General features: G+C 38.0%; 2 protein-coding genes across 5 annotated transcripts in view; one reads left to right on the top strand and one right to left on the bottom strand.

The window, feature by feature from the left end:
- ASPN (asporin) overlaps window positions 1–18,456 on the top strand; it is a 36,781-nt gene extending 18,325 nt beyond the window's left edge. For all 3 annotated transcript variants that reach the window (XM_084635185.1, XM_084635186.1, XM_084635187.1), the window contains 5 exons: window positions 922–1,135; window positions 2,408–2,518; window positions 4,149–4,242; window positions 5,862–6,000; window positions 17,112–18,456. In XM_084635185.1, coding sequence (XP_084491311.1) covers window positions 922–1,135; window positions 2,408–2,518; window positions 4,149–4,242; window positions 5,862–6,000; window positions 17,112–17,303 — 750 coding nt within the window. In that variant the 3' untranslated portion in view covers window positions 17,304–18,456. The remainder of the gene's footprint in view (window positions 1–921; window positions 1,136–2,407; window positions 2,519–4,148; window positions 4,243–5,861; window positions 6,001–17,111) is intronic.
- The window catches only part of CENPP (centromere protein P), a 318,318-nt gene that overhangs the window by 166,858 nt on the left and 125,534 nt on the right, over window positions 1–25,926 (bottom strand). The gene's annotated exons all lie outside the window — the stretch shown is intronic.

Genomic DNA, 25,926 nt, shown 5'->3' with positions numbered 1-25,926 from the left:
ACAAAATGAAATTCAATAAAGACAAGTGCAAAGTATTACACACAGGAAGCAAAAATCAAATGCACAACTACAAAATGGGGAATAACTAGCTAGGAAAGGATAGAGGGGGGAGGTTATAGTAGAATCACAAGTTCAATGTGAGTCAACAGCGTGATGCAGCTGCAAAAAAGGCTAATATTCTAGGTTGTACCAATAGGAGGGTCGCATCTAAATCATGAGAGTTAATTGTCCCATTCTACTCAGCACTGGTGAGGCCTCAGCTGGAGTACTGTGTCCAGTTCTGGGCACCACACTTTCAGAAAGAAGTGGACGAACTGGAGAGTCTCCAGAGGAGAGCAACAAAAGATGATAAAAGGTTTAGAAAACTTGACTATGAGGAAAGGGTTAAAAAAACTAGACATGTTTAGCTTTGGGAAAAGAAGACTAGGGGCAGAGGCTGACCATCTTCAAATATGTTAAGGTCTGCTATAAAGAGAATGGTAAGAGGATGATGATCAATTGGTCTCCTTGTTAACCCAAAGGTAGGACAAGAAATAATGGGCTTAATCTTCAGCAAGGGAGGTTTATGTTAGAAATGAGAAAAAACTTTCTAACGGCAAGGGTAGATATGCTTTGGGATAGGCTTTCAAGAGAGGTTGTGGAATCCCAGTCATTGGAGGTTTTTAAGAACAAGTTGGACAAACATCTGACAGTGATGGTCTAGGTATACTTGGTCCTGCATCAGTGCAGGAGGCTATATGCCTCCTGCACTGATGCAGGACCAAGTATACCTAGACCAAGGTGCCTTCCAGCCCTACATTTCTACTACTCCATAAAAAATGCATATGTAATTACTAAAAATATTTATCAATGTCCTCACAAATGCATGATCATAAAAATCCAATATAGATACTGTTTTCTTACTTTTCACATATTTCTTAGGCACTGGCTTTGAACAACAACAAAATATTTAAGATCCACCCAAAAGCCTTTCAATCAACAAAGAAGTTGCGACGGCTGTACTTGTCCCATAACCAGTTAACTGAGATCCCAGCAAACCTGCCAAAATCTTTAGCAGAGCTACGAATTCATGATAATAAGGTTAAGAAAGTACAAAAGGAAGCATTTCAAGGAATGAAGGCTTTACATGTTTTGGGTAAGTCCGTCTTATTGGAACAGTATTAAAATGACTGCATGTCACCAGTCGACAAAAATATTTCAGGATTGCATTAAGCAATATGGCAAATGTGCTAATAAATACAGTACAGACATCATAGCTAATCTACATACACAACTCCAAGAGCATGAGAGTTCTATACAGAGTGACTGCATAATCGGGTCGTAAATCACTATGGAAATATTATAGAAGTTTTATTAGCTTTATTAATAAAATGTTATTTTGCCAATTTTACTAACACAAGTTGGTGAAAATGCTAAATTGCTACATGTTCTTGAAAAACAGCTAAATTCAGAATGAAATTCATCTACATCCAAATATTAATGATCTTGTGAGGCAGTTGGCCAAAACCTTGGGTTCAGCTACAACCTCAAATGAGTTGGCTCCGTCACAGCTCAGCTTCTTTACTTATTCTTTCTATGAAGGTTGATCACTGAATTTGAGAGGTCACATTTCATGGACAACTGATTATGATGCCATGGATTTCACCACAGGAGAAAACACAAAAGCTAACTCAGGACAGGGGAAAAAAAGGCTCAGATTCAAAAATGCAAAATCTGAAGTAGCAGCAAAGAATATATATTTACTGGCAAACTTTGTTTCCTACATGTAGTTTCTGTTCATATGTTCCTTATATAGAAGTTCCTCTTTAAAGCAAGATATCTATATTAGGGAAAATTTGACACACCATCATCAATTAAAGCATCTTTTATTTTCTTTACATAAATGAAATTCAAATCTACCTAACTGTATAGGTAGTGGGTCAGGTTTTGGTAACTCCGCAGGTCAAAACATGCAATCCTTACTCAGGCAAAACTGTTAGAGACATGTACCTCTCCAAAGAGGCCAACGGGTAGCACCCAGCTGCTCCTGCATAGCCAACGGGAGCCACTTCAAAATTCCAATTATAATCCATGATCATAGTGAGGTTGATGGAGCTCCAGACTGTTTTGCAATGCAGAATTCGGTGGGAGGGAGAGGGCAGGGTTGATTTGCCATTTAAAAAGAAGTATGCACAAACTGCATAATCCCAGGACAATCTCCTCTGAATTATAGCATGGAAATTTTAAAACTCAGTCATGTAAACCATGGTTTTGTTTTGTTTTTTTTCAAATCAAATTACCAAAACAGTCATAATGATTACAAGTGAGGTGAAAGCAGAGTTGCTTTTAGTAAATCCTGTATAATTAGACATACTGGAATTAATATGCAATGTGTATTAGTTTACTTATAAAACACTTGCTTTGGCAGAAATGAGTGCAAATCCTTTGGACAATGATGGAATAGAACCAGGTTCTTTTGAAGGAGTGACAGTCTATCACATTAGAATTGCAGAAGCTAAACTGACCTCAGTTCCCAAAGGTATGGGTTCTTTTTTCTAGTAAGGATATGCCCGAATAATCTATAAATCTTTCAGATATGTGCTACGTACAATAAGAATCTTCCCCCTACATCAATGTTCTCCTGAATAGCCTGATTTTATATCTATTATTTTTCTTTGAATTTCTGTAGTATAACATTACAATATTCAAAATAATATTTTATATTCCATCCAATGGGTTCTAAATTTGTTCCTCTCTCTCTACTCCATCACAAGCAGCTGCCCATCCTTCCCTTCTGCCTTTTTCATCCTTGGAATGCTGTTACTGAGCACTGGTAGACACTCTCTTATTCTCAGTGGTTGAGGAGATTCACTTCTCCCACTGTCCCACTCTGTCCAGATGGTGCATGACATCTTCATTCAGGTCACGAAGCAGCAGAAACAGTAACAAACCAACCAACAGCAAGGAGGGGCAATTCAGCATAGCCCAGAGAATGAACTGGGCCAGGCCTCCCAACAAATTGCAACTCCCTCTTTTAACTTTCCTCTGGCAGCTTCTCCCAAATGCTTAAGAACCATGCAGGTCTAAGAATACCTGGGAATTAGCCAGTGTCGTAACTGAAAACTGCCACAGATACTTAGTCAGTCAATCTGAAATAACAGTTATTTTCTTTTTTATTCCTCTTCCAAGTAACCTACATAATGATCAACTTTCCAAGTAATACTTCCTTTCCATTCAAATTTTAATTTTTTTTTCTGTTAACAGCGATGCTTCTCAAGAAGTTGAAGCATTAAGAATCCAAGCTTTTGATTCGACATAGAGGACAATTACTGGATACGATTCCTCCTTGATCATGCCTCTTTGTGAGCACTTAACTTTTCAGATGGGCAAAACACAAACTCCTCCAAAACCACTCTTCATGTCCTTGCTATATTGAGTTACGCCTGGGCTTATGATTATGAGTGAAATGTGATCTTGCACCATTGTGCCTAATAAAACATTTAATCCATGCTAGGCATGATTCTCCACTGGTCTGGGAATCCGTAGGTTATTCCCAAACCTGAACAGCAGCACAATCCAGTACCATCTATAGGCCTGATTCTTTCACCCTTATTTACAAGTAGATACATGGATTTCAGTGAGATTATTCATGGAGTAAATAAAGTATTACTCAACATCAGTGAAGGTGGAAGAGTTTGACCATATAAACAAAAATCCAACAACAATAATTAAAAAGACAGCAGAAATCTAAAGGTATTGGACACTATAATTAAAATACTTATAAAAATATCTAATCAATTTACCAGAACATTTAACTAATCTAGGGTAAGAATAATATATTAATTTATTTTAAAAACAGACCATGAATAATTAGTCAATGTCCATTTATTGTTGATTATAAAATTTCAAGGAGAAAAAACAAATATTCAGGTTGATAATTCTTTTGAAAAACAAACCCTATCGATTTAAACCACAAATGAAGAAGTCTAGAAAAATCAAAAGCATAACATACATTTATATCTGCTGAATATTTTTTGATCCGGACATCAAACCAGTCCTATCCAGCACCTTTCCAACCCTCCCCAAAATAAAAGGGAGGAAGTAGTTGAGAATTTAATAAATATAAATATTTTAACCAATTAAATTACATTGATTTTTCTTCCCTTTAGGGCTACCATCCTCTTTACTAGAGCTTCATCTAGATGACAACAAAATTACTGCAGTTGAACTTGAGGATTTTATTCGGTACAAAGATCTTCAAAGGTAAAATGCAATATGTAGAATGATTCCTCCAAGAAGCACTACTTGGTGGAACGTTAAAATTTCCAGGATTTTCTCCATCACTTTTGGCAACCATTTTTGGGATCGGGTACTGTATGGTGAAATAGCTTAAAACATTAATTTTGTAATTACACTAGAACAGTGATGTCCAACTTGTGGCCCAAAGGGCTCTTTAATGTGACTGTTGAGGGAAAACACGATAGAAGAAAATTTGAAATTTGCTTTTGGAGTGATGTTTGGTACACCAGTCTTTGTTTTGACAGAGTGCCTAGGAGCATGCCAAGAGATACCAGGTTCAGGCAAGTACTCTAAGTGCTTCAGGTGCTCAGGCTCTAGAGGCTCTAAATACCTGGCTGGTTCAATCTACTCCACCAACTAACTTCACACGGCCTCCTCCCAGATCTGCACATACCCTGCCTCCATGATCACTTTTCCCAACTGTCTCCTAACTGACACAATTATCCTCCTCTGCTGGAGATCTATTGCCCCCCGAGCAGTGTGGGGAAAAAGCAGCAGCAGACTCATCATATTCCTTTTTACTGTCACATTTCTGCTCAGCAGATTCATCATAATATGTTTCCTGGTACTCTTTTCCCCACGCAGAAAGGGGAGGGCTAGTGAAGAATAACGCAGTTCTGAGCTTCTGCTTCTTTAAGAGGTGGGGAGAAAGGTACTGAGAAAGTGGAGAGCTGGCTGGAGTCATGCAGTTCTTCACAAGGGGGGGGAAAGAGGAAAAAGCAGTAACTAGTGCAGGAGGAACTAGGGCACCCAGCAGAGAGTGCATGGGAAAAGGGCAGGAGAGTATAAGTAGGAAAGTCCCTCTCCAAGGCCCAGCTGGTTCTCTGAAAAAGTGGCTGAGTAACTTTGAATCTAGAATTTGCTCTTAGAAACCTAAACTGGGAGCTGGTTGCAAGGCTTCTAATTCAGTGAAAGCAACTAGAACAGAGAGGAGTGAAGAGAGCTTTACATAATCTTCCCTTCCTCAATTTTGGCCCCTTAACATTTTGAAATAATATTTTTAGCCCTGCAGCTAGTCACTGTCTTAGACTAAGTTAAAGTGTGAGTGACAATTTATGTGAAGAGGAAATCTGAAAGTAGAAAATAAAAGTGAGGTATATGAAGAGTTACACGAAGCTGAAAATGATTAAATTTCGTTATATAAAAATTTTAATTTTTCCTGCTACTGTGTCTATATTATAACAATACAAAAATATTATTTTTCATTGTGCATAAATGTATTGATTGGGTATACTATCTGTTTAAAGAGTATGATTTATTTATACAAATACTGCTGATTTTTGTTTTGTTTTAATGTTTGCTCCTGATAGAATAACTATTGCATACCAACTGAATAACTAATGTACAATTGACCAAATAACTAATGTACAATAGCCCTTTAAGTGAAGCTAAATTGGGCAAATGTTCTGTTCCAGATTAGTTCCATAAAGCAATGCTGATTTATTTTATATCAAAATTAACATTTTTTCCTTTTCTGATTTTTAGTTTTCTCCTGTATACAAAACTTGATTGAAAAGGACGCTCAGCAACGCTGCTATAAATCACCATGTATCAGCAGTTAAGTTTTCTTGTTTTATTTCTAGGCTGGGACTGGGAAACAATAAAATCAAAGATGTGGAAAATGGAAGTTTTTCCAGTATACCAAATGTACGAGAAATACATCTAGAAAACAACAAACTGAAAAAGGTTCCTTCTGGACTACCTGATCTGAAATATCTGCAGGTAATATACTACTACAGATGGTTTTATTTTTATTTTGTTATGCTGCTTAGGGAACATAATTACTCTAACAATTATGTATCTTGGATACTGTTCTTACAACAGATACTCCTGGGGGAATTCTGCGCATCTGCCGACATGCAAAATTCATTTGTCTCGCATAATTTTGTATTTTCCCGCATAAAAAACATTTTGCAGAGGAAATGCTGCAGTTCCGACTTTTGCCCACCAGAGGCCGCTGTGGCGCTAGAACAGCTAGCATGAAAACAGCTGGCTGTTCTGGCGCCTCAGTGGCCTCTGGTGGGAAAAAGGCGGAACTGCAGCATTTCTCAGGCAAAATGTTTTTTATGCTGGAATACACAAAATTCTATGCCCAATGTTGCAGAATTCCCCCAGCACCCTGCCTGTGGAGCCAGGTTAGGACAGAGTGGGGCACACAGGGCTGCTGCAGGGGGTCATACACTGGGGTTCAGAATGGCTAGTGGGGGGACAGACTGGAGCATGGCCTCAGGAGCTAATGGGGTGACAGTGTTGAGCATGGGGATGGGGGCTGCAGAGACCCATGGAAATGAGGGGTAAGGGGACAGGGGCAGATGTACCTGACTGAATGGGAGAGGCTTGGGGACAGTCAGGGTCCGCATCGGGTAGGCTTCTCAACACCCTGACAATCCCACGCCCACATCCAAAGAAAAACCTCCCACCCACACCTAACACCCTTCAGGTTCAGTCCTAGGCTCCTTCTCTCTCACTCAGCTCTTCCACTACCCCTGACTGCCCCAAGCCTTTGCACTGCTTCTCACAGGTGCAGGAAATACAGTTCTGTATTGTAATTTAAACGAATTATACAAAGTTCTGTATAATATGCCTCGTAAGGAATCTATTTGTCAAAACAAAACAAAAAATCTTTCTTTTTTTTTCCTTTTGGTCCATACTGTTACAGACATACTTGCTGACAGATATTTTGAAATAAATTACCAAAATAATTGTAACTGGCATGATTATATTGTGTTATTTTGACAAATAAAATATGCAGAATTTTCCAAAATTTTTTTTGGTTCCAATTTTTAATTTTTTGGCCCAGAATTCTTCCATGAGTAAACCAAAAAATGGGAAATAATGTATGTGTTTGAAGGGATAACCAAGTACAAGTAACAGAATCACTCAATACAAGCAATTCTCTGCAAAGAAAAAACAGCCAAAAGGTATTTTGTGTGGTAAAGTAATATCTAGTAAGCCAATTGACCAATGGTCCCCCAAAACAGGGCAAATAGGTAATAAGTCAATTTGTAACAGAGGTTTGTACACACACACAGGCTGGGACTGAAATATTTTCATTCCCATGTTGAAAAATATTGATCTCCAAACCTACAAATTTATAAGATTATCTATTAAAATCAAGTTGAAACTGAAGTGTAGCGGGAGAAATCAAGGTGAAATGAATGATGCAGGTTTAAGGTTTGGTATTTAGGAACACACCAAGGTTAGAACAGTAATCAGAATCCAAAATGCTTTCATATGCAATACAATATTGCATAAATTGGAAGAGAAAAGCAGCATGGTAATCAGAATAATGTAACTTTAAGGTCTAATATTTCACAATCTGCCATGTCTATTACTTTATTCTACTGCCAAGCCAGTAACCTAAGTTTACCAACAGTACAGAGTATTTGTTTGTAGCCCTGATAGCTAGCATGACATATTAAGGCTGTAAAATTATCACTAGCATTACTTTAAAAAAAAAAAAAAAAGTATAGTAAGTCAGATACCTCAGACTGCTGATTTTTTTATTTCCCTTGTTAAGGCTGTGTGTTAAACTTAGGCCATGTTTACCAGAAACTTGAACAAAAATAAAATCAGGAATGAGCCAAATCTGCTCATCAGGCAGAGCTGTTAGAGCAATATGTCATATGGTGTAAATGTACTGCTGTTAGCAGAGAACCCAGATATACACAGTACCGGGGAGTGCCAGACCCAGTCTAATTAGGGTGGATAAACCTGTTCAGTATAAAGGATGACTCTTCTAAGTGCTCTAAGAACGGCATTCTTATTGGATCACTTGAAATTTGGTGTGCTCATGGGGGTCTGGGGTAGGGTTAGTGATCCAAATTTGGGGCCATTTGACCAAGGGGGTCATGAGATAAAGCCCTCCCCCACAAAAAAACCCAGCATTTCTTCAGCCTGGCAAATTTCACCAACTTTTTTGAGCACACTGGTGGTCAAACCATGGGTCTGATCATTTTCCAAAGTGTCTCAATCACTGAATATTTATCCCAGCAAGTGGCTCCCACTACTCCTCTGGGGAAGCAGTATTAAAAACATTAGTCAACAAAGAGCTAAACTATTGATAGGCTCAAGCCTAACTCTCGTGATTCATGAGCCTAACTCAGACTGATTATATTGTGCATGTGCAGACAGAATATGTAAGAAAATTTCTGGCCAGCCACTTTTCACAGAAGTATGGTGGCTCAGGAGAACATGTTGTGGCCGTTGTACCTGGGCTACACCCAGGCGTGCCCTTCTGGGGCAGATCTGAATCTCCTTCCTTCTATTCTGTGCATGTACTAGGATTTGGGGGGGGGCTAACCCTCAGGGAGTGTATGATCCCCTCTTCTTATCCCCCACAGAGCTGGAATCTGGGTGCCCTAGCTTGAAGATGGGGCCAAACTGGGTGGACCATGGGCATGGCTGGGATAATCCTGGCCAAAGCAGGGACAGAGAGTCTGGCTGAGGACCTTGTAGTGGGGGCTTAGGGCCTGGCAAAGTGCACAGTTCAGGCTATATAACCAAGTTAGCATGCAACCCTCCAGTAAGCTGCTGCCTGTGATATGTGTACATGCAGAACTCATAAGAGAATGTCAGTATCATATTTACTGTGAGAGTTATAATTATTGGCCCGCTATACCTTTAAGGTTGTGCCCTGACCCTTTAAAGATTTGGAGCTCTGCTGTAAAGAAAAAAAGAAACAAATTGGGATCAGAAATTGATTGCAGGAAGGTTGTTGGAGTGCTCCGGTGAGACTGAGCTTCTGTGGGACTTGTGAAAGCTGAGTTTGTCTGTTTTTTAGGATAGTAACTTTAACAAACCTCAGTTTTAAAATCATCCTTGGTTTGTGAATGTAACATGCAGCAGCAGAGCAACTTTTTGTGTGTTCATGTCTTCTAAAGTGCCCGTGACTTATTAGGATGGGAAGGGGAGGGTGATCTGGGTAAATTGGGTGGAGGGACCACGTTGCAGGGAATGATGATGGAGTGGAGTGGAGAAAGAAAAACACCAGTCTTTTCTCACATGCTTAAAGTTACAATAACTACCATGTAATAAAAATATCAAGGTTTTGGCTGTGATTTTTCTCACAGACCATCTCAGCAACTACACACTGCAAATCTTTCAAACCATGACCAATATCCCCATTCTGTTATTACCAAGTATACAGAAGGGAGGAGGAATACTTAGGAATCACATAGCAACCATGCTGCCTAGTGGAGAGACCACTTGATTAAGATTATTCCTGGGTCTGCCACAGGCCTGTTAGGTGATCTGGGCAAGTCAATAACCTCTCTCGGTCTCCATTTCCCCACCTGTAAAATGAGGATAATTATGTATAGTGTGTTATTTAAGAGTTAGGTGGTATTATTAATATTATTATTTCCTAGCCACAATTCCACATCAGCTGCAAATGTATATGATGCTACAACTACCTAAATGACCACTAACTACTAAAATAAACATTTCTCTGTTGAAAAAAACTAGGAAATTCACTGACAAGAAACTTAATGCACAGTTAAGATTCCCTTGTGATATCTCATGCCCTTCCAAAAAGTTGAGTTTATTGACACCCAACCCTCTGAAAACCAGGAAATGAAGAGTTAAGGTATTTCAGACTTAAACTTCTGAAAACCAGGAAATACAGAGGTCAAGTACATGCCAACACAACTTTAACCCTGCCCTCTTTGAGCAATGATCCAATATGCCCATAACACATGTAATAACATTCTGCCTTTTCAGATACTGTACATAATTCAGAGAGTAGAGCACATGACAAAGGTAGCACAGAGAATAATGCCTTCATTTTACTAAGGCAAAACTTGTATTTAAGTGAGTTGTACTTAAAGGCTACCTACATTTGTTTCTCACACACTTGCTAAACCTACTCCCCAGAAAAATACCCAAGCATGATATATTCTGCAACCCCCTGAACTCTTTGTACAATCCTTTTGCTCTCATCCACAGGATTCCATCTAACACTATACTTTCACTTACCCATCATTAAACCCACAGCCCACTCTCGTATCATACATCACTGCTGACAACCCCCAGGGCATGAAGACTCCTGTGTACCACTATTAACACAACCTATATAACTCTATTTTGGATTAAGGAATACTGGATCCCTCAAGATATATATCCAACTCTTTTCTTTCATTTCACAAATGGGGGGCGCTCAGAACCATGGCCCTCTCAGATCTCCTCATACACCATAATGGCAGTTCGACCAAGCTGCTCCAACTAAATCCTCCAGTATTCAAACAGCAACACCTCACAGCTGGATTGCATGCAGATAATTTCTAATGGCTATTGCCAATCCTATAGGGGCAGAGTTAAGGTTTTGTTTCTGTGCATCTCAACTCTGTATTTCCTAGTTGTAAGAAATTTAAGGTTGAAATACCTTTCCATAGACTCTTAGATTCCAGGGTCAGAAAGGACTATTGTGATCATCTAGTCTGATCTCCTGTATAACACAGACCATTGAACTTCCCCAATATAAGTCCTAAAACATATCTTTTAGAATAATAGCCAACTTTGATTTTAAAATTGTCAGTGATCCACTACGACCCTTGGTAAGTTGTTCAAATAGTTAATTAGTCTTATTGTTAAAAATTTACACCTTATTTCCAGTCTTAATTTGTTTAGCTTCGGCTTCCAGCCATTGAATCATGTTACACTTTTCTCAGCTAGATTGACAATCCCATTATTAAATATCTGTTCCCCATGTAGGTTCGTATAGACTGTAATCAAGTCATCCCTTAACCTTCTGTCATCACCTCTTGGGGTGATCTCTTGAGGGGTGTCAGCTTCTCCTGACTGACCCTCCTTAGTTTGCTCTCAGTCAAGTCAGTTCCTGGACCCTCACCTCCCATAAAGCCTGTTAGTCCTTCACTTTTTGGCTTTTCAGTCTCCTGGCAGATTTCTTGGAGGAAAGTCTGGTGCAGGGCTGTTGCTACTTTGCTGTCCAGGCCTTTCTGTCTCCTTTTCCTTCCCTGTACTCTCCCATTTATAGCAGGCCTTGTTTCCTCCATTGGTTGCAGCTGTCAGTGCCTGCCTCCATGATATGCCACTCTGGCAGCTGTATGGAGTTGTGATCAACCTGCTTGCTTGTAAACAGGACAGACTTTACTGCTCCCCCTCCCACCCCCCAATTATGCTCAGGATGGGGTTTGTAGACCCCCTTTACACCTTCTCTTCTTTTTGTTAAGCTAAGTATTAGGACTGTTGATTAATCGCAGTTAACTCATGCGATTAAATCAAAAAAATTTATCACGATTAATCACAGTTTTAATTGCACTGTTAAACAATAGAATACCACTTGAAATTTATTAAATATTTTGGATGTTTTTCTACATTTTCATATATATTGTATTCTGTGTTGTAATTGAAATCAAACTGTATATTATTTTATTACAAATATTTGCACTGTAAAAATGATAAACAAAAGAAATAGTATTTTTCAATTCACCTCATACAAGAACTGTAGTGCAATCTCTTTGTTGTGAAAGTACAATTTACAAATGTAGATTTTTTTTACGTAACTGTACTCAAAAACAAAATAATGTAAAACTTCAGAGCCTACAATTCCACAGTCCTCAGTTCTTTTTCAGCCAATCGCTAAGACAAACAAGTTTGTTTACATTTACAGGAGATAATGCTGCCCTCTTCTTATTTACAATGTCACCAGAAAGTGAGAACAGGCATTTGCATGGCACTTTTGTAGCTGGCATTGCAAGGTATTTACTTGCCAGATATGCTAAACATTTGTATGCCCCTTCATGCTTTGGCCACCTTCCAGAGGACATGCTTCCATGCTGATGAAGCTCGTTAAAAAAAAAAGTATTAATTAAATTGTGACTGAAGTCCTTGGGGGAGAATTGTATTTCTCCTGCTCTGCCATCTATTTCATGTTATAGCAGTCTCCGATGATGACCCAGCATATTGTTCATTTTAAGAACACTTTCACTACAAATTTCACAAAACGCAAAGAAGGTATCAATGTGAGATTTCTAAAGATAGCTACAGCACTTGACACAAATTTTAAGAATCTGAAGTGCCTTCCAAAATCTGAGAGGGACGAGGTATGGAGCATGCTTTCAGAAGTCTTAAAAGAGCAACACTCCATTTTGGAAACTACAGAACCTGAACCACCAGAAAAGAAAATCAACTGTCTGCTGGGGGCATCTGACTCATGATGATGAAAATGAACATCTGTCGTTCTACTCTGCTTTGGATCATTATCAAGCAGAACCATCATCAGCATGGACGCATGTCCCCTGGAATGGTGGTTGAAGCATGAAGGGACATACGAATTTTTAGTGCATTTGGCATGTAAATATCTTGAGACACCGGCTACAACAGTGCCATGAGAACATCTGTTCTCACTTTAAGGTGACATTGTAAACAAGAAGCAGGCAGCATTATCTCCTGCAAATGTAACCAACCTTGTTTGTCTGAGTGATGGACTGAACAATAAGTAGGACTGAGTGGACTTGCAGGCTCTAAAATTTTATATTGTTCTATTAATGAATGCAGTTTTCTTTGTACATAATTCTATATTTGTGAGTTCAACTTTCATGATAAAGAGATTGCCTTACAGTACTTGTATTTGGTGAATTGAAAAATGCTATTTGTTTTGTTTTTTTACAATGCAAATACTTGTAATCAAAAATAAATATGAAGTGAGCACTGTACACTTTGTATTCTGTGTTGTAATTGAAATCAATATATTTGAAAATGTAGAAAACATCCACAAATATTTAAATAAATGGTATTCTGTTATTGTTTAACAGTGCGATTAATCACAAAACTAATTTTTAAAATTGAGTGATTAATCATGACTAATTTTTTTAATCGCTTGACAACCCTACTAAGTATATTGAGCTCCTTGAGTTTATCACTTTAAAACGTGTTTTCTAATCCTTTAATCATGCTCCTGGGCTCTTCTCTGAACCCTCCTCAATTTATCAACATCCTTGAATTGACAAAAAGAAAAGGAGTACTTGTGGCACCTTAGAGACTAACAAATTTATTTGAGCATAAGCTTTCGTGAGCTACAACTCATTTCATCGGATTTCTTTTTGCGAATACAGACTAATACGGCTGCTACTCTGGATCCTTGAATTGAGGACACCACAACTGGACACAGTAATCCAGCTTATATTCAGAGAGCTTATATTCAGCTGATTACCTACCATGAACCCCAAATCTTTTCCGGAGTCATTGTTTCCCAGGATAGAGTCCACCATTGTCTAAGCATGGCCTTCATTCTTTGTTCCTAGATGTCACTGTACTAAATGTTCTGGAAAGGAACAAGGTTAACTGTGTGTTAAAGTTTTTTGCAGGGTAGATTGATTTAAATCAAAGGAACTTAAATCACCAATTTTAATCATTTTTTCTTTTTCTGAGGAAAGGTTTAACCTTAATTAATTAATTAAGGTTTAATTGACAACAATTAAAATATTAAAACACATACTGTTTGCTTGCACCTAGTTTACCAGGTGATCCAGATTATTCTGTATCATTCACTTGTCCTCTTCATTATTTACCACTCTCCCAGTTCTTGTGTAATTTGCCAACTATATCACTGACGATTTTGTTTTCTTCCAGGTCATTAATTAAAATGTTAAATAGAGTAAGGCCAAGAACCAATCCCTTTGGGACCCATCTAGAAAACACATGCATTCCCAGTTTACAAATGATTACATGATGATTCCCAGTTTACAAATACATTTTTTGAGACCCATCAGTTAGCCAGATTAACTCTTCATTTCCTGGTTTTCAAAATTTTGAGTGTCACTGTACTAAATGTTCTGGAAAGGAACAAGGTTAACTGTGTGTTAAAGTTTTTTGCAGGGTAGATTGATTTAAATCAAAGGAACTTAAATCACCAATTTTAATCATTTTTTCTTTTTCTGAGGAAAGGTTTAACCTAATTGATTGACAACAATTAAAATATGCTGATTTGCAACCAATAGATCTCATCCACTCACATCTAGTTTTTATTCTTAGATTGGAAGAGGAAAATAAGCTATCCTGCATTTTCAGTTCTGAATCAGTTTCTTAACTTTGAATGAACTAGTTGCTGAAATGAACTAGTCGAATAAACTGGAATGAAGAAAATATTCTCTTTCCATATGCAAAAGAGGCTAAACAGCACTCAAAAGCTGACTGAACACTTAAAACTCTGGTTCCAGGTGCTTAGTCAGTGACTTTCCCCAATTCAGTCATTTGACTTTCTGTAAAACTTTGGTAGCAAGCATGTACGTAGGCTGTCATAAAATAAAATTTAATTTTAAAGAGTTTTTAAAGAAAAATTAATTTAAATTCAAATAAAAAATCTGCTCTTTAAATTAAATCAATTTTTATCTATCCTGATTTTTTGTCCATGAATACTGACATATATTTCCTGTTTTATTAAATCATCACTATAATACAATTATGAATACCATTTTAGAACATGTTGCTTAAGATTATGCTCTCTAATGTATATACAAGCTATGCATTTTTAAGTGTTAGTTAATAAAACGGCAGATGTTGCTGAAATTAATACAATATTAGCTCTAGTAAGATAAATTTATTTTTATCTACTGTGAATAAAAGCTTACTTTTTAAGGAAAATGTAACACATGCATATGCCCAAATATGTTACATTAAGAGAAGCTGCACATCTTCACTCTATATTAACCATTTTGCCATCCTATAAATGCTGGCATCTAAGTGGCACATTAGATGACACTATAGTTATATTGCTGAGTTGGATTTGTTGTTCCTTAATGCAGCAAAGCACTGTAGAAAATTTCATGAACCTCTCTCATGCACTATATGTTGCTCAAATAATGAAGACTATCTGAAATGTTTGAGCTTTCATGGTATTAAAATGAGAAGTTCATTTAGATTAAGGTAGGGTGTGAATTTATAGTGGAATAGCTATTCCTGATTAACTCCCTGTGTGGATATTCTTATCCTGAAATAAGAGTTCCGTATTTTGAATTAACTTAACCCTCTTTTATGCTAATTTGAAATAAGCCACTTTTATTCTGGAACAAGAGTATCCACACAGGCAATTAATAGGAAATAGTTAATCAGGAATAACTATTCCAGAATACAGAGTAGCTGTCGTGTTAGTCTGTATCCGCAAAAAGAAAAGTATCCGATGAAGTGAGCTGAAGCTCATGCTCAAATAAATTTGTTAGTCTCTAAGGAGCTACAAGTCCTCCTTTTCTTATTGCAGAATAACTCACCACGTAGACAAGCTCATACAGATCTATATAAATAATTTTTTTGGTTTGCTGGCAATTCTGAAAAGCCAAGAAAAAAATAGTTTCAAGTTGAACCAAAACCAAAACTTTTCACAATTTCTGGTGAATTGAAAAGTCAAAAAAATAATTTTAGGTCAAACAAAACTTTTATACTGACATTTCAAAATGAAATATTTTCATTTTGAACATTTTTATGGTTTTTATTAAAAAAAACAAAGGAAATTTGAAACAGAAAGATATTTCAAACTGAAAAAAACCAAACATTTTGTTTCAGAAATGTCAAAACAAATGCTCTCACCTCCATGAATATGGAGTTTCCCAATACAAGTAAAATTTCCAAAGTACTTTCACTGCCTAGGAGGTTTAGATGGAGAGGTACATGTGGATCAACTATTCAGCTGATGTACACCTTGGCACAGAGCGCAGAGCTTGGGGAGATGCGTTTAGGGAATGCTAGTATCACAGAGTTCGCTTAAGGCCTTTCAGTTCAAGTAGTGTGTTTTAAATAACTTCAGTCCTGCGGGGGCAAGGCTACCTTCAACTTACTCCTGTGAAATTCTTCAGGACCAGGCTAGCTACTCAAGCTAGTATTGTGAGAAACAAATTTAGGCCTAAGGCCAGGTCTACACTAGAAACTATGGGAGAGGTGGTGTTTTTTGTGACATTACTATACTGGCAAAAGCCCGATTGTAGATCCAGTTATACCAGCATAGAAGTGGTTTTACTGGAATTTCTTATTTCTTTTGCTGAGCTGGCATAAGCTATTCCATCAAACACACTTATTTGCCAGTATAAGCTGTGTTTATATTAAGAGGGTTTGCTGATATAGCTATACTTTTGCTAGTGTAGACCTGGCCTAAGTCTCTACACTGTTTACAGTTAATACAATACACACACGAGTGAATGCACATGTTAAAGGAAAGGGTATATTGGTATGTTACGCATATAGTCAAAGCACTGTGATAACAGGATAATAAATTAAATCTGACAATTTTGCAAAACAATGGAAAAATCCCCTTCTAGTGACCTATTACCATCTGACTTTCAACTCTTGATATTATAGGGCAGGGGTGGCCAACCTGTGGCTCCAGAGCCACATGCAGCTCTTCAGAAGTTAATATGCGGCTCCTTGTATAGGCACAGACTCCGGAGCTGGAGCTAAAGGCGCCAACTTTCCAGTGTGTCAGGGGGTGCTCGCTGCTCAACCCCTGGCTCTGCCACAGGCCCTGCTCCCACTCCACCCCTTTCCGCGCCCTCCCTTGAGCCTGCCATGTCCTCACTCCTCCTGCTCCCTCCCCCTCAGAGCCTCCTGCAAGGCATGAAACAGCTGATTGGGAGGTGCGGGGAGGGAGCGGGAAGTGCTGATGGGGGGCTGCTGACATATTAGTGTGGCTCTTTGGCAATGTACAATGGTAAATTCTGGCTCCTTGTCAGACTCAGGTTGGCCATCCCTGTTATAGGGGTGTACATCCAACTGCTCTACAGAAAATCCAAATCATAATTTTTTTGTCAGTGACTGCATCAGCATGTTTTTCCCCCACTTTACCTACTAGATGTTATCACATATTTTTCTTTTTCTTATTCCTACAGGTTGTCTTCCTTCACTCTAATAATATTGCAAAAGTGGGAGTAAATGATTTCTGTCCAACAGGAGGAAGCACGAAGAAGACATTATACAGTGGCATTAGCTTATTCAACAACCCTGTGAAATACTGGGAAGTTCAACCTGCAACGTTCCGTTGTATTTTAGGCAGAAATAGCGTGCAGCTTGGGAATTACTGACAGTGACACAGAAGTTTGCACATTCCAAAACTATCTTTAAATAGACATGTTATATTGCTGGTTTTACAATACTTGAAACCTGCTGTAAAGGGGCAATTTTACACCCTTTAACCAGTTTACAAAATATCTACACTAATTTAGAGATTGTAAATTAGAAACACAATATACCATAGCAGTCCTTTGTTTTATTTTATAATGTTAAACTTATGTTTTTGAGTAAATTATGCAATAACCTTGATTTTCAAGGAAAGGAGGACTCTTGGAAACAGAACTGGAAACTGTACTTTGATGTTTCCTATTACAGATTTTAAATTGTTTACTTAAATCTACTCAGTTTGTTTTTTTGCCCAATACAGAAGCAATGAAAAGCATTAAGTAAAAAAAAAAAATTTCTATAATGACTTTTTCAGTACTGAAAATATTTTATTTTAAAAAGTGTATATAGAATGCATAAAAAATTGCAAACAAAATATATCAGATATAGTGTGTCAGATTTTTCACTGGTAAAATTAATTGGCTAAGAGCAATTAAAAAGGTATGGTATTTCAAATCTGATGTTGGTTTAGTTCTTCTAATGTCACTAAACCAGATTATATTTAGTTTTTTTAGTGAAATCAATCTGGGTTTGATACCTGAGAATTAAGACCTTAAAACTCCTAACTTTTTAGTATTTATTCTTGCAACTCTTAACCATAAAATGTCTATCAGTGTTTTGCTACCAACATAACTGTATGCTCTCTGAATACTAAAAGGCAGCATTCAAAATTTACCATATGCTTCAAGCTTATTAGGAGCTGTTATTAAAATCTCTGTAGGGAAGCACAAAAATAGTAACATTTTATATATATAAACTGTAATCATGTTCTTTATTTTCAATATGATTCTTTTACATTTTATGACATTAATAATAATTAATGATCTAAAAGTACTCCAACATTGCTGAATATACGCAGTGTATAATGTAAATGTAATTGACATAACCGCTTATGTTGGATAACATGCAGAATATGCAATACCGACAGTACTGTATAAAATGGATATTTTATATATCTATTTAGTGTATATTTGTTACTCATATTCATCATAAATTAAATGAACTTAAAGATTACTCTGAAATGCAAGTCTTTTAATAAAAATGTTGGATTGAACCCAAGTTATTTTATTCCTGTCTTAGTGGAATATTGATAACATATACAACAACACTTACCACTTAGTTTATTATTTTTTTAAGTACTATTTTTGCAACATACTCCCAGTACACAATTATAAACATTGATAGGTATAATTTCTGAAGGTATCTCAAAGTAAACTCTTATCGTACTTTTTAGGCTTTCCTTGTATTAGTCTTTGTTCCAGTTCTGCACACACTGAAGATAATTTAATACTACATTTTCTTTTACTAAATCACCAAGTTATGTGTTTTCTTTATTTGAAGTTCTAGTGGAAAGTGATGAAGAGAGGTACTGTATGCAAACAATACTGCAAGGAAATTCAACTGCCCTCTTCCTCTTACTTTTTTCTCTGAGATGATATTCTAAAAGATTATTCACTATGTTCTCTAAAAGTCTTTAGATAAAGTCTTCTAAACATTCTCCACTCAGCACAATTTCTTAGATCAGAAAAGTTTGTGGAATATGAGTCAAAACAAGAAACTCTGGCTAGTTTTCAGCGAAAAGTAATGGGTAGGAATTTCTGGCAGTAGGTCCTGTTGGGCTTGGGATAGTAGAAGTGGCAGCTGCTGTTGAGAGTGGTGAAATTGGTGGGTGCTGTTAGGTGTAGTGCTGACAAAGGATTTGTAGGTGCTGTTTCAGCACTTAGCCTTTCCACACCACTCCCAGCTGTTGTGCACTCTGCTCCAAGTAAAAATGCTGTTTTCCATGAGTGACAAACCAGTCAAGTGCTATGAGGAGTACGGGAATAGCCAACTCATCGCCTTTAAGAGATGCTTTGAAGGAGCCAGTGTTGGTAGGGATAAGGGCAGAAATAAGGAACTGGAGCGGGGGGCAGAGTGGCAGAAGCAGGAGGAGAAATCAGGCCTTCTCCTTCCTTCCCCTTAGCTCTCTCCTATTAGGGGCCACCAGAGGTTTAGTGATTTCATCAACCCTTCCTACATGAACAAAACTAAGGCTACTCATATAAAGGACTTACAGGAATGATAACTATTTAAGATACAAGTGTGAAAGATAACAAGTAGCTAAGAGTTTAGGTGGGACTGATCTCTTATGTATATTATTCTCTTTCCAACTACCACAAGGTGATGGTGCTTAAGACTGTCATCACCATACAGCTAAGGGTAGCGTAGAATTCCTCCTTACTTGTAAGGGGTTAAGAAGCTCAAATTACCTGGCTGGCACCTGACCAAAAGGACCAATGGGGAAAGAAGATACATTCAAATCCAGGAGGTGGGGGGCTTTGTTCTGTGTTCTTTGTTTTTGTGTGTTCTCTGGGGAAGCAGAGAAGCATCAGGTCAGAAAACTTCTTCTCATAAAATCATCCTAAAATGAGTCTCAATATTGCAAAAAGAGTAAGTAAATAAGGCAAGGCACATTAGATTATCGTTTGTTTTTAGCTTGTGAATTTTCCCTGTGCTAAGAGGGAGGTTTATCCCTCTTTTTTTGTAACTTTGAAGTTTTGCCTAGAGGGGAATCCTCTAGGTTTTAAATCTGATTATGCTGTAAAGTTACCTTCCATCCTGATTTTACAGAGGTGCTTCTTTTACTTTTTTTTCTTTATAATAAAGTTCTGTTTTTTAAGAATCTGGTTTACCTATTTGGTTGGTAGATTATTCTCAAGCCTCCCCAGAAAAGAGGGTGAAGGGGCTTCGGGGGATATTTTAGGGAAACAGGAACTCCAAGTGGTCCTTTTCCTGAATCTTTGTCTAACTCACTTGGTGGTGGCAGCAGTACCCATCCAAGGACAAGGAAGGATTTGTGCCTTGGGGAAGTTTTTAACCTAAGCTGGTAGAAATAAGCTTAGGGGGGGTCTTTCATGTGGGTCCCCACATCTGTACCCTAGAGTTCAGAGTGGGGAGGGAACTCTGACAAAGACATTTGACCATTATGATCAATTTAGTCTGACCTGCAAAACCCAGGCAGCAGAATTTCACCAAATGCATCAGGCACATAACAAAAGACTTAAATTTAAAAAATAGCATGTGATTAGGTAATTAAACATTTGTATCATAATGCATACACATAAAGGGACTGTATTAAGGTTGCACAGACAACTTTAATTCTAGCATTTCCTAACATTGAAAGTTTGACTTTGCAACTTTAATAATGTTCTTTCAACATAGCTTTTGTGTGCAATTTCCTAGGCTGTTAAAAAAGCAAACTAAAAAAACCAAATTCCATCATGTGGCATCATATTGACACCCACATGGTTCATCCTCGTGGACTGCTGCCACTTGAGCTCCCTAAGTAACTGATAGTGCTATGTTGTCATCTTCTATGTGGATCAGCACTAAAGTGCGATGAGACACTTTCCATGTGGGTTACACATATAATATCTCTCAGCAGAGGAAGTGTGAAATTCAGGAATCTTGGGTTCCATTCTAGGTTATGGAGGGAGGGTGTGGTTAGTAGGCACAGACTTTTCTGCCTAATTCCCTGCTCCCCCGCAGCTTGACCTCTTCTGACCAATCCCCTCCAACTTGCCTCTGTCAGAGAGTTCTCTCTCTTCCTTACTCCTGGATCCTCATCCCAGTCTCCTTGCCCAGAAAATCCCAGTTCTCACCTCCACTGTTTTTTCTTCTTCACCCTGCTCCTTTCCAACTCCATTCCCCCTTGCTCCACTGGTTCCAAGTTCCTGTCACTTTGCCGAGGCAGCCCTCATTTCCAACCCCCAGCTCCTCATCAAATCTCAGTCTCCCTGCACCCCCAGTTCATAGGATCTCATTATCCTCCTCAGATCACAGCCCGTCTCCCCCACAAGCCAACTCCCATTTTCCATCCCCCACACCAGCTTCCAGTCCCAGGCTATTTGTTCCAATCTACTTCCCCTGTCCCTCGTCCCCTCTGGATAAGAATCAGGCAGCTATGTCCTCCATGCTGCCTGGGCCCAGCAGAAGAGGTATTTATATCACAGAAGAAAGTGTTTCCCTGCTTTCAGTTCCAGTTCCCAGCCCTTGAACGTCCCACAGCAATCCAGAACTGCAAATACAGGGCAAGCTCTGCTCAGCCCTGGGCTGGAGCATGTCCAGTGAAGACAGAATCTTCAGAGATTTTAGTTGTTAAACTCTACAAAAGTCTTTGCTGAGCATGCACTAACTCTGATTTTTAAGGCTCACAACTTGGGAAAATCAGAGTAGATTTTCACAGGGATGGCAGAGAGCACATGCCTGACTAAAAGGGTGCCCATCCATCAAATTTCAAGTCCCTGCTCAAAATATGGGAGTACTATAGCTTTTGAAATAAAAGGTCACTCTAACACTGGCAAAACAATGATTTTTTTCCCTATTGTCATTATCTGAAACAGCAGAATGTTTTAGCTGAAAATAAATAAATAAATAAATAAATGTATGAATGAATAAATAAATAAATCAGCTTGAGGCAGATACCCAGCATGGGATATTTCAACCCAAGCAGTTAAAATTTTGCAATGTTAGAAGCAACTGAAACCAGGGTCCTATAATGAGATGTGTTAGGCAGCCTTAATAATAGGTGGTGCTACCAGCCCCATATATTATAATGAATGGTACACTGAAGTGGCTTCTTTTCTCCCTGTTTCACAACACAAGAACAAGGGGACATTCAAAGAAATTCAAAGGTGGCAAATTCAAAACCCATAAAAGGAAATACTTTTTTCTCATAAGGCATAATTAATATGTGGAACTCATTACTAGAAGATGCTGGAAGGCCCAAAGTTTATCAAGGAAGTTTAATTAGAAAATTGACATTTACATGGATTACAGGAATATCCGATGAAGTGATCTGTAGCTCACGAAAGCTTATGCTCAAATAAATGTCTTAGTCTCTAAGGTGCCACAAGTACTCCTTTTCTTTTTGTTAAAAAATTGTGGAAGCAATATTAAACCTCAAACTTCAGGAAGTAAACCAATCTTCTATTTTATACTTAAGTAATTATTGGGATTAGGAGGAGACATAATGTAGAGGGCAGATTATCCCACATCTGTTTTATGCAAGTTTGTCTGCAACTTTTTCTTAAGTACCTTGACTAGATGGAACACAGGTCTGAATGAACTAGTATCAGAATTTCTGTTTCCTATTGTTAGTAGAAAGTTTCACGTATTTCTGAGTTAACATAACTCAGTTAAGTAACCTGATTTTTGTAATTAGGCATAAGTCTCTATAAGGCAAAGCCTATTGAAGACCATGAAGTCTTACTCTTTGTTGTTATTATTGTTACTCTTCTAATAAATTACTGCTATAAAATATTCAACCATTTTGACATTTTAAAATATTTGACTGATATGTGACCAGTCAATTGATCAATTATTTTCGGACAGGTCAAATGCCCAGCCCTACTTCAATGAGATGTCAAACCCCTCTCCTGGGCATGGTGATTGAAATACACCGTAATAACCTTGGATAAGTTTAAGCGCATGTTCAGCACATGATACCAAATCGTGGTCACAATACACCATGAAGGGTACAATAAAAAAAATGGAGTTCACGATTAAACCCAGACTTAACCCACTCTGTTACAAACCTACATATGATAATCTGTTTACCTCTGCACATATAAGAAGAATCTCAAACCCAAAACTCAGTAGTGCCAAACTCCTGCAAACCTCCAGTATTAATTCCTGGAAGGCCAAGGAGATAAATTATGTATCACACTTCTAATTAGCAGCTTACTATGCAGACCATGAACTACTCAAAACCAGCAATGTTTGAAACTAACCAATTCCTGACTAGTCCCATCTAAAGCAAAGCAGAAAGATACAGAAACATGGGGAGAAAACTGCACTCTCAGCCTATGTTTGGTTCACAGATGTAAGCACATGTGAAAAAGCCAAAGCATGCATGATGCAAATCCTTCTTATCTTTATTGATGGTCTTCTGTTGGACCCTGCCAGCAGGACATCTGTTTAAACACAGGAATCTCTCCTCCACCCACACTTTTATTTAAATATATTTCTGACAATCAGTTCTCCTCAGTCCCGTATTCACCAAACTCCATAAAATTTATCTTGTAGCACACATTTTCTACAAACAACTGTGTTCCTAAAAAGTCTTATAAAAGGACTATAGATCTTTTTCTTTGAATTTAACAATTCCTTACAGCACAACAGTTATCAAAATTCCACCAGAGGATGGCAGCCTTATCCCAGTATATCAAGCAAAGCAGTAGTTCTGTAGAGAGTAAGAAAAATAAGTTAATGCAGTAAAAAAAAAAAAAACCAATCAACTGTACTGTAGCAGTCAAAACAGTATACATCACTTAAAGGCTTTAAGTTCATTTGACAGTTTAGCCTAATCATTAGAGTATTGGACCAGGATTTAGGAGACCTAGATTCTATTCCCAGTTCTGCCATTAGCCTGCTGGGTGACCTTGAGAAGTCATTTGGCCTCTGTGTCTCAGTTTCCTGATCAGTAAAATGGGGATACAGATACTGATCAGCCTCCTTTGTAAAGAGCTTTGTGTTCTATTGATGTAAAATGCTATAGAAGAGCTAGGTATTATTATTATTAATCATCAAGTAACTACACATTTTTAATAAAACAATACACATTTTTAAAAAGCTATTTCAAAATACTGTAAAGTCTCGATTATAACCTACACAACCAGAGAAGGACTGTACACTCAATTTGTATAAATCACATGCGTTAAATAGAGTGACAAGGATTTATTTCAAATCTATCTTGAAAGGGAGGACAAACACAAAGTGAATCTATATGTTTTAAACCCCAAACTCCTATGACTAAAACTAATTTATGATTAAAAAAATAAAATCAAGACATTTCAAAATTAAGACCAACTTCAGCCATACCACCCCCTCTATTCCTCATAAGTACCTGACTTCAGTATTAAAGGAACAATCCATTATGGAAAAATAACAGGTTTTTAAATTATATTATTTTACATACAGTGCCTGAGAACTTTTTTTTGGCAACAGGTGCTCTATATCTAAAGAACTAAGTTAAAAAAAGCACGATTTAGCTGAATACTACATGATTTTTGAAACACGATGCTCTATGCCACATAGGGATAATGAAGCCAATTAGCCACTGATTACAACAAAAGTAAAAGTAATATTCTTGGTTCTACATGTTATCTCACAGACGGGTTTGTACAGGAAAAGCTGCAATTCTGTCCCCTTGTGAGGACAGCACACTTTCTCAGGTGTTAAGTCTCATGTCTTTTATCTATCCTGGGGCAGAATTTCACAGTTCTCCCACTCTTAGAAAAGAAGATGGGCTAGAGCAACCTGTGGTGTATCCACCATTATTAACTTTGCAGGTTCAACTGATTTGAACACCTGGTTTCTTCCCTCTGGGACTCTGTGACCAGTGGTATATAGTGACAAAACATCCATCTTAAAACAAAAGCTTTGTTTATTTTGAAGTAAGAACAGAGGTCTTACCAAAAAATGGATTTTAAAATAACTGCCTATATGAAAAAATATGTCCATCTTAACTAAAGATTTACCATCTCCTGATGGTAAACTGGGCAAGCCTAACTTCTTCACAGACCCCCAGAGAGGTCGTGTATCAGTCTGTTCCCCCCAAACATTTGCCACCCCTCTTTGAGAGGGTCCCTTTTTATCTTGCCAGAGATCTTTTGACCTTTTGTATTAGGGTCCAAGCCATTCCTGGTCAAACTAGTTCTGTAGGCTGGCTGGAGACCAGAGATAGAATACTCAAAGCTTATCTGTTTTGGCATGGTCCCCTAACCACTCTTAAGTGTTTGCTAATAGGTGGTTCTCTGGGGCCATTCTTCTCCTTCCTGCCTATATTTCAGACAGACTCCTATTGAGATTAATCAATATATTCACTCAGTAATCATCATCCCAATTGTCAGACCAACCTAAAGTATTCACAAATGTACATGGCAGAGCCCTATCCACCAGAGATGGTTTTGTTGATAATTTGAAAATACTTTTGCACATTGTAAGCCACTGCCTCCTAAAGCATGAGAGAAAGGGGATGAAAACTAGCTGGGGGGAAGTGGGGCAAGGACAACTCTCTCATTTGTTCTTCAGTCTCAGCTTTCAATTTTAAAAAACTGTCTAGTTATTCTAGTTGTGAAGAAAACCTTCAAAATATGAAGTGTAACCAACACAGAGATGTCTGCCTGAGTTTACAGAGAGCCTGAAACAACAGCATTAATTTATTTAAATGGGACCTAACTCAAGTGCCAAAGATGATACTTCAGATATCAGCAGAACTATTTAACTGCTAATCAAAACATGTAAGGACTTGACTACACTGGCAGTGGTGTGTAGAGTATGTGTAGCTACATGCTGCAGTGACAAGCAGGCTGTGTCCACATTGTGGTAGCTGGAACATTTCCCATAAGCTCCCCACGCCAGACACTTTCCCTGAAGTGGGAAAAGGCTCTCGCAGCTCCCTATGGAGGAGAAAGACTACAGCAATGGAGAGCTCCCAGAGCTTTTTCCTCACTGTCTCCCCCTTGGAAGAGCCTTTCCCTGCAGCAG

The sequence above is a fragment of the Lepidochelys olivacea genome, assembly GCF_965140295.1.
Source record: "Lepidochelys olivacea isolate rLepOli2 genome assembly, chromosome: 7".
NCBI lineage: Eukaryota > Metazoa > Chordata > Testudines > Cheloniidae > Lepidochelys > Lepidochelys olivacea.
Note: the sequence above shows the minus strand (reverse complement) of the source record. Positions and strands in the feature narration are given on the sequence as shown.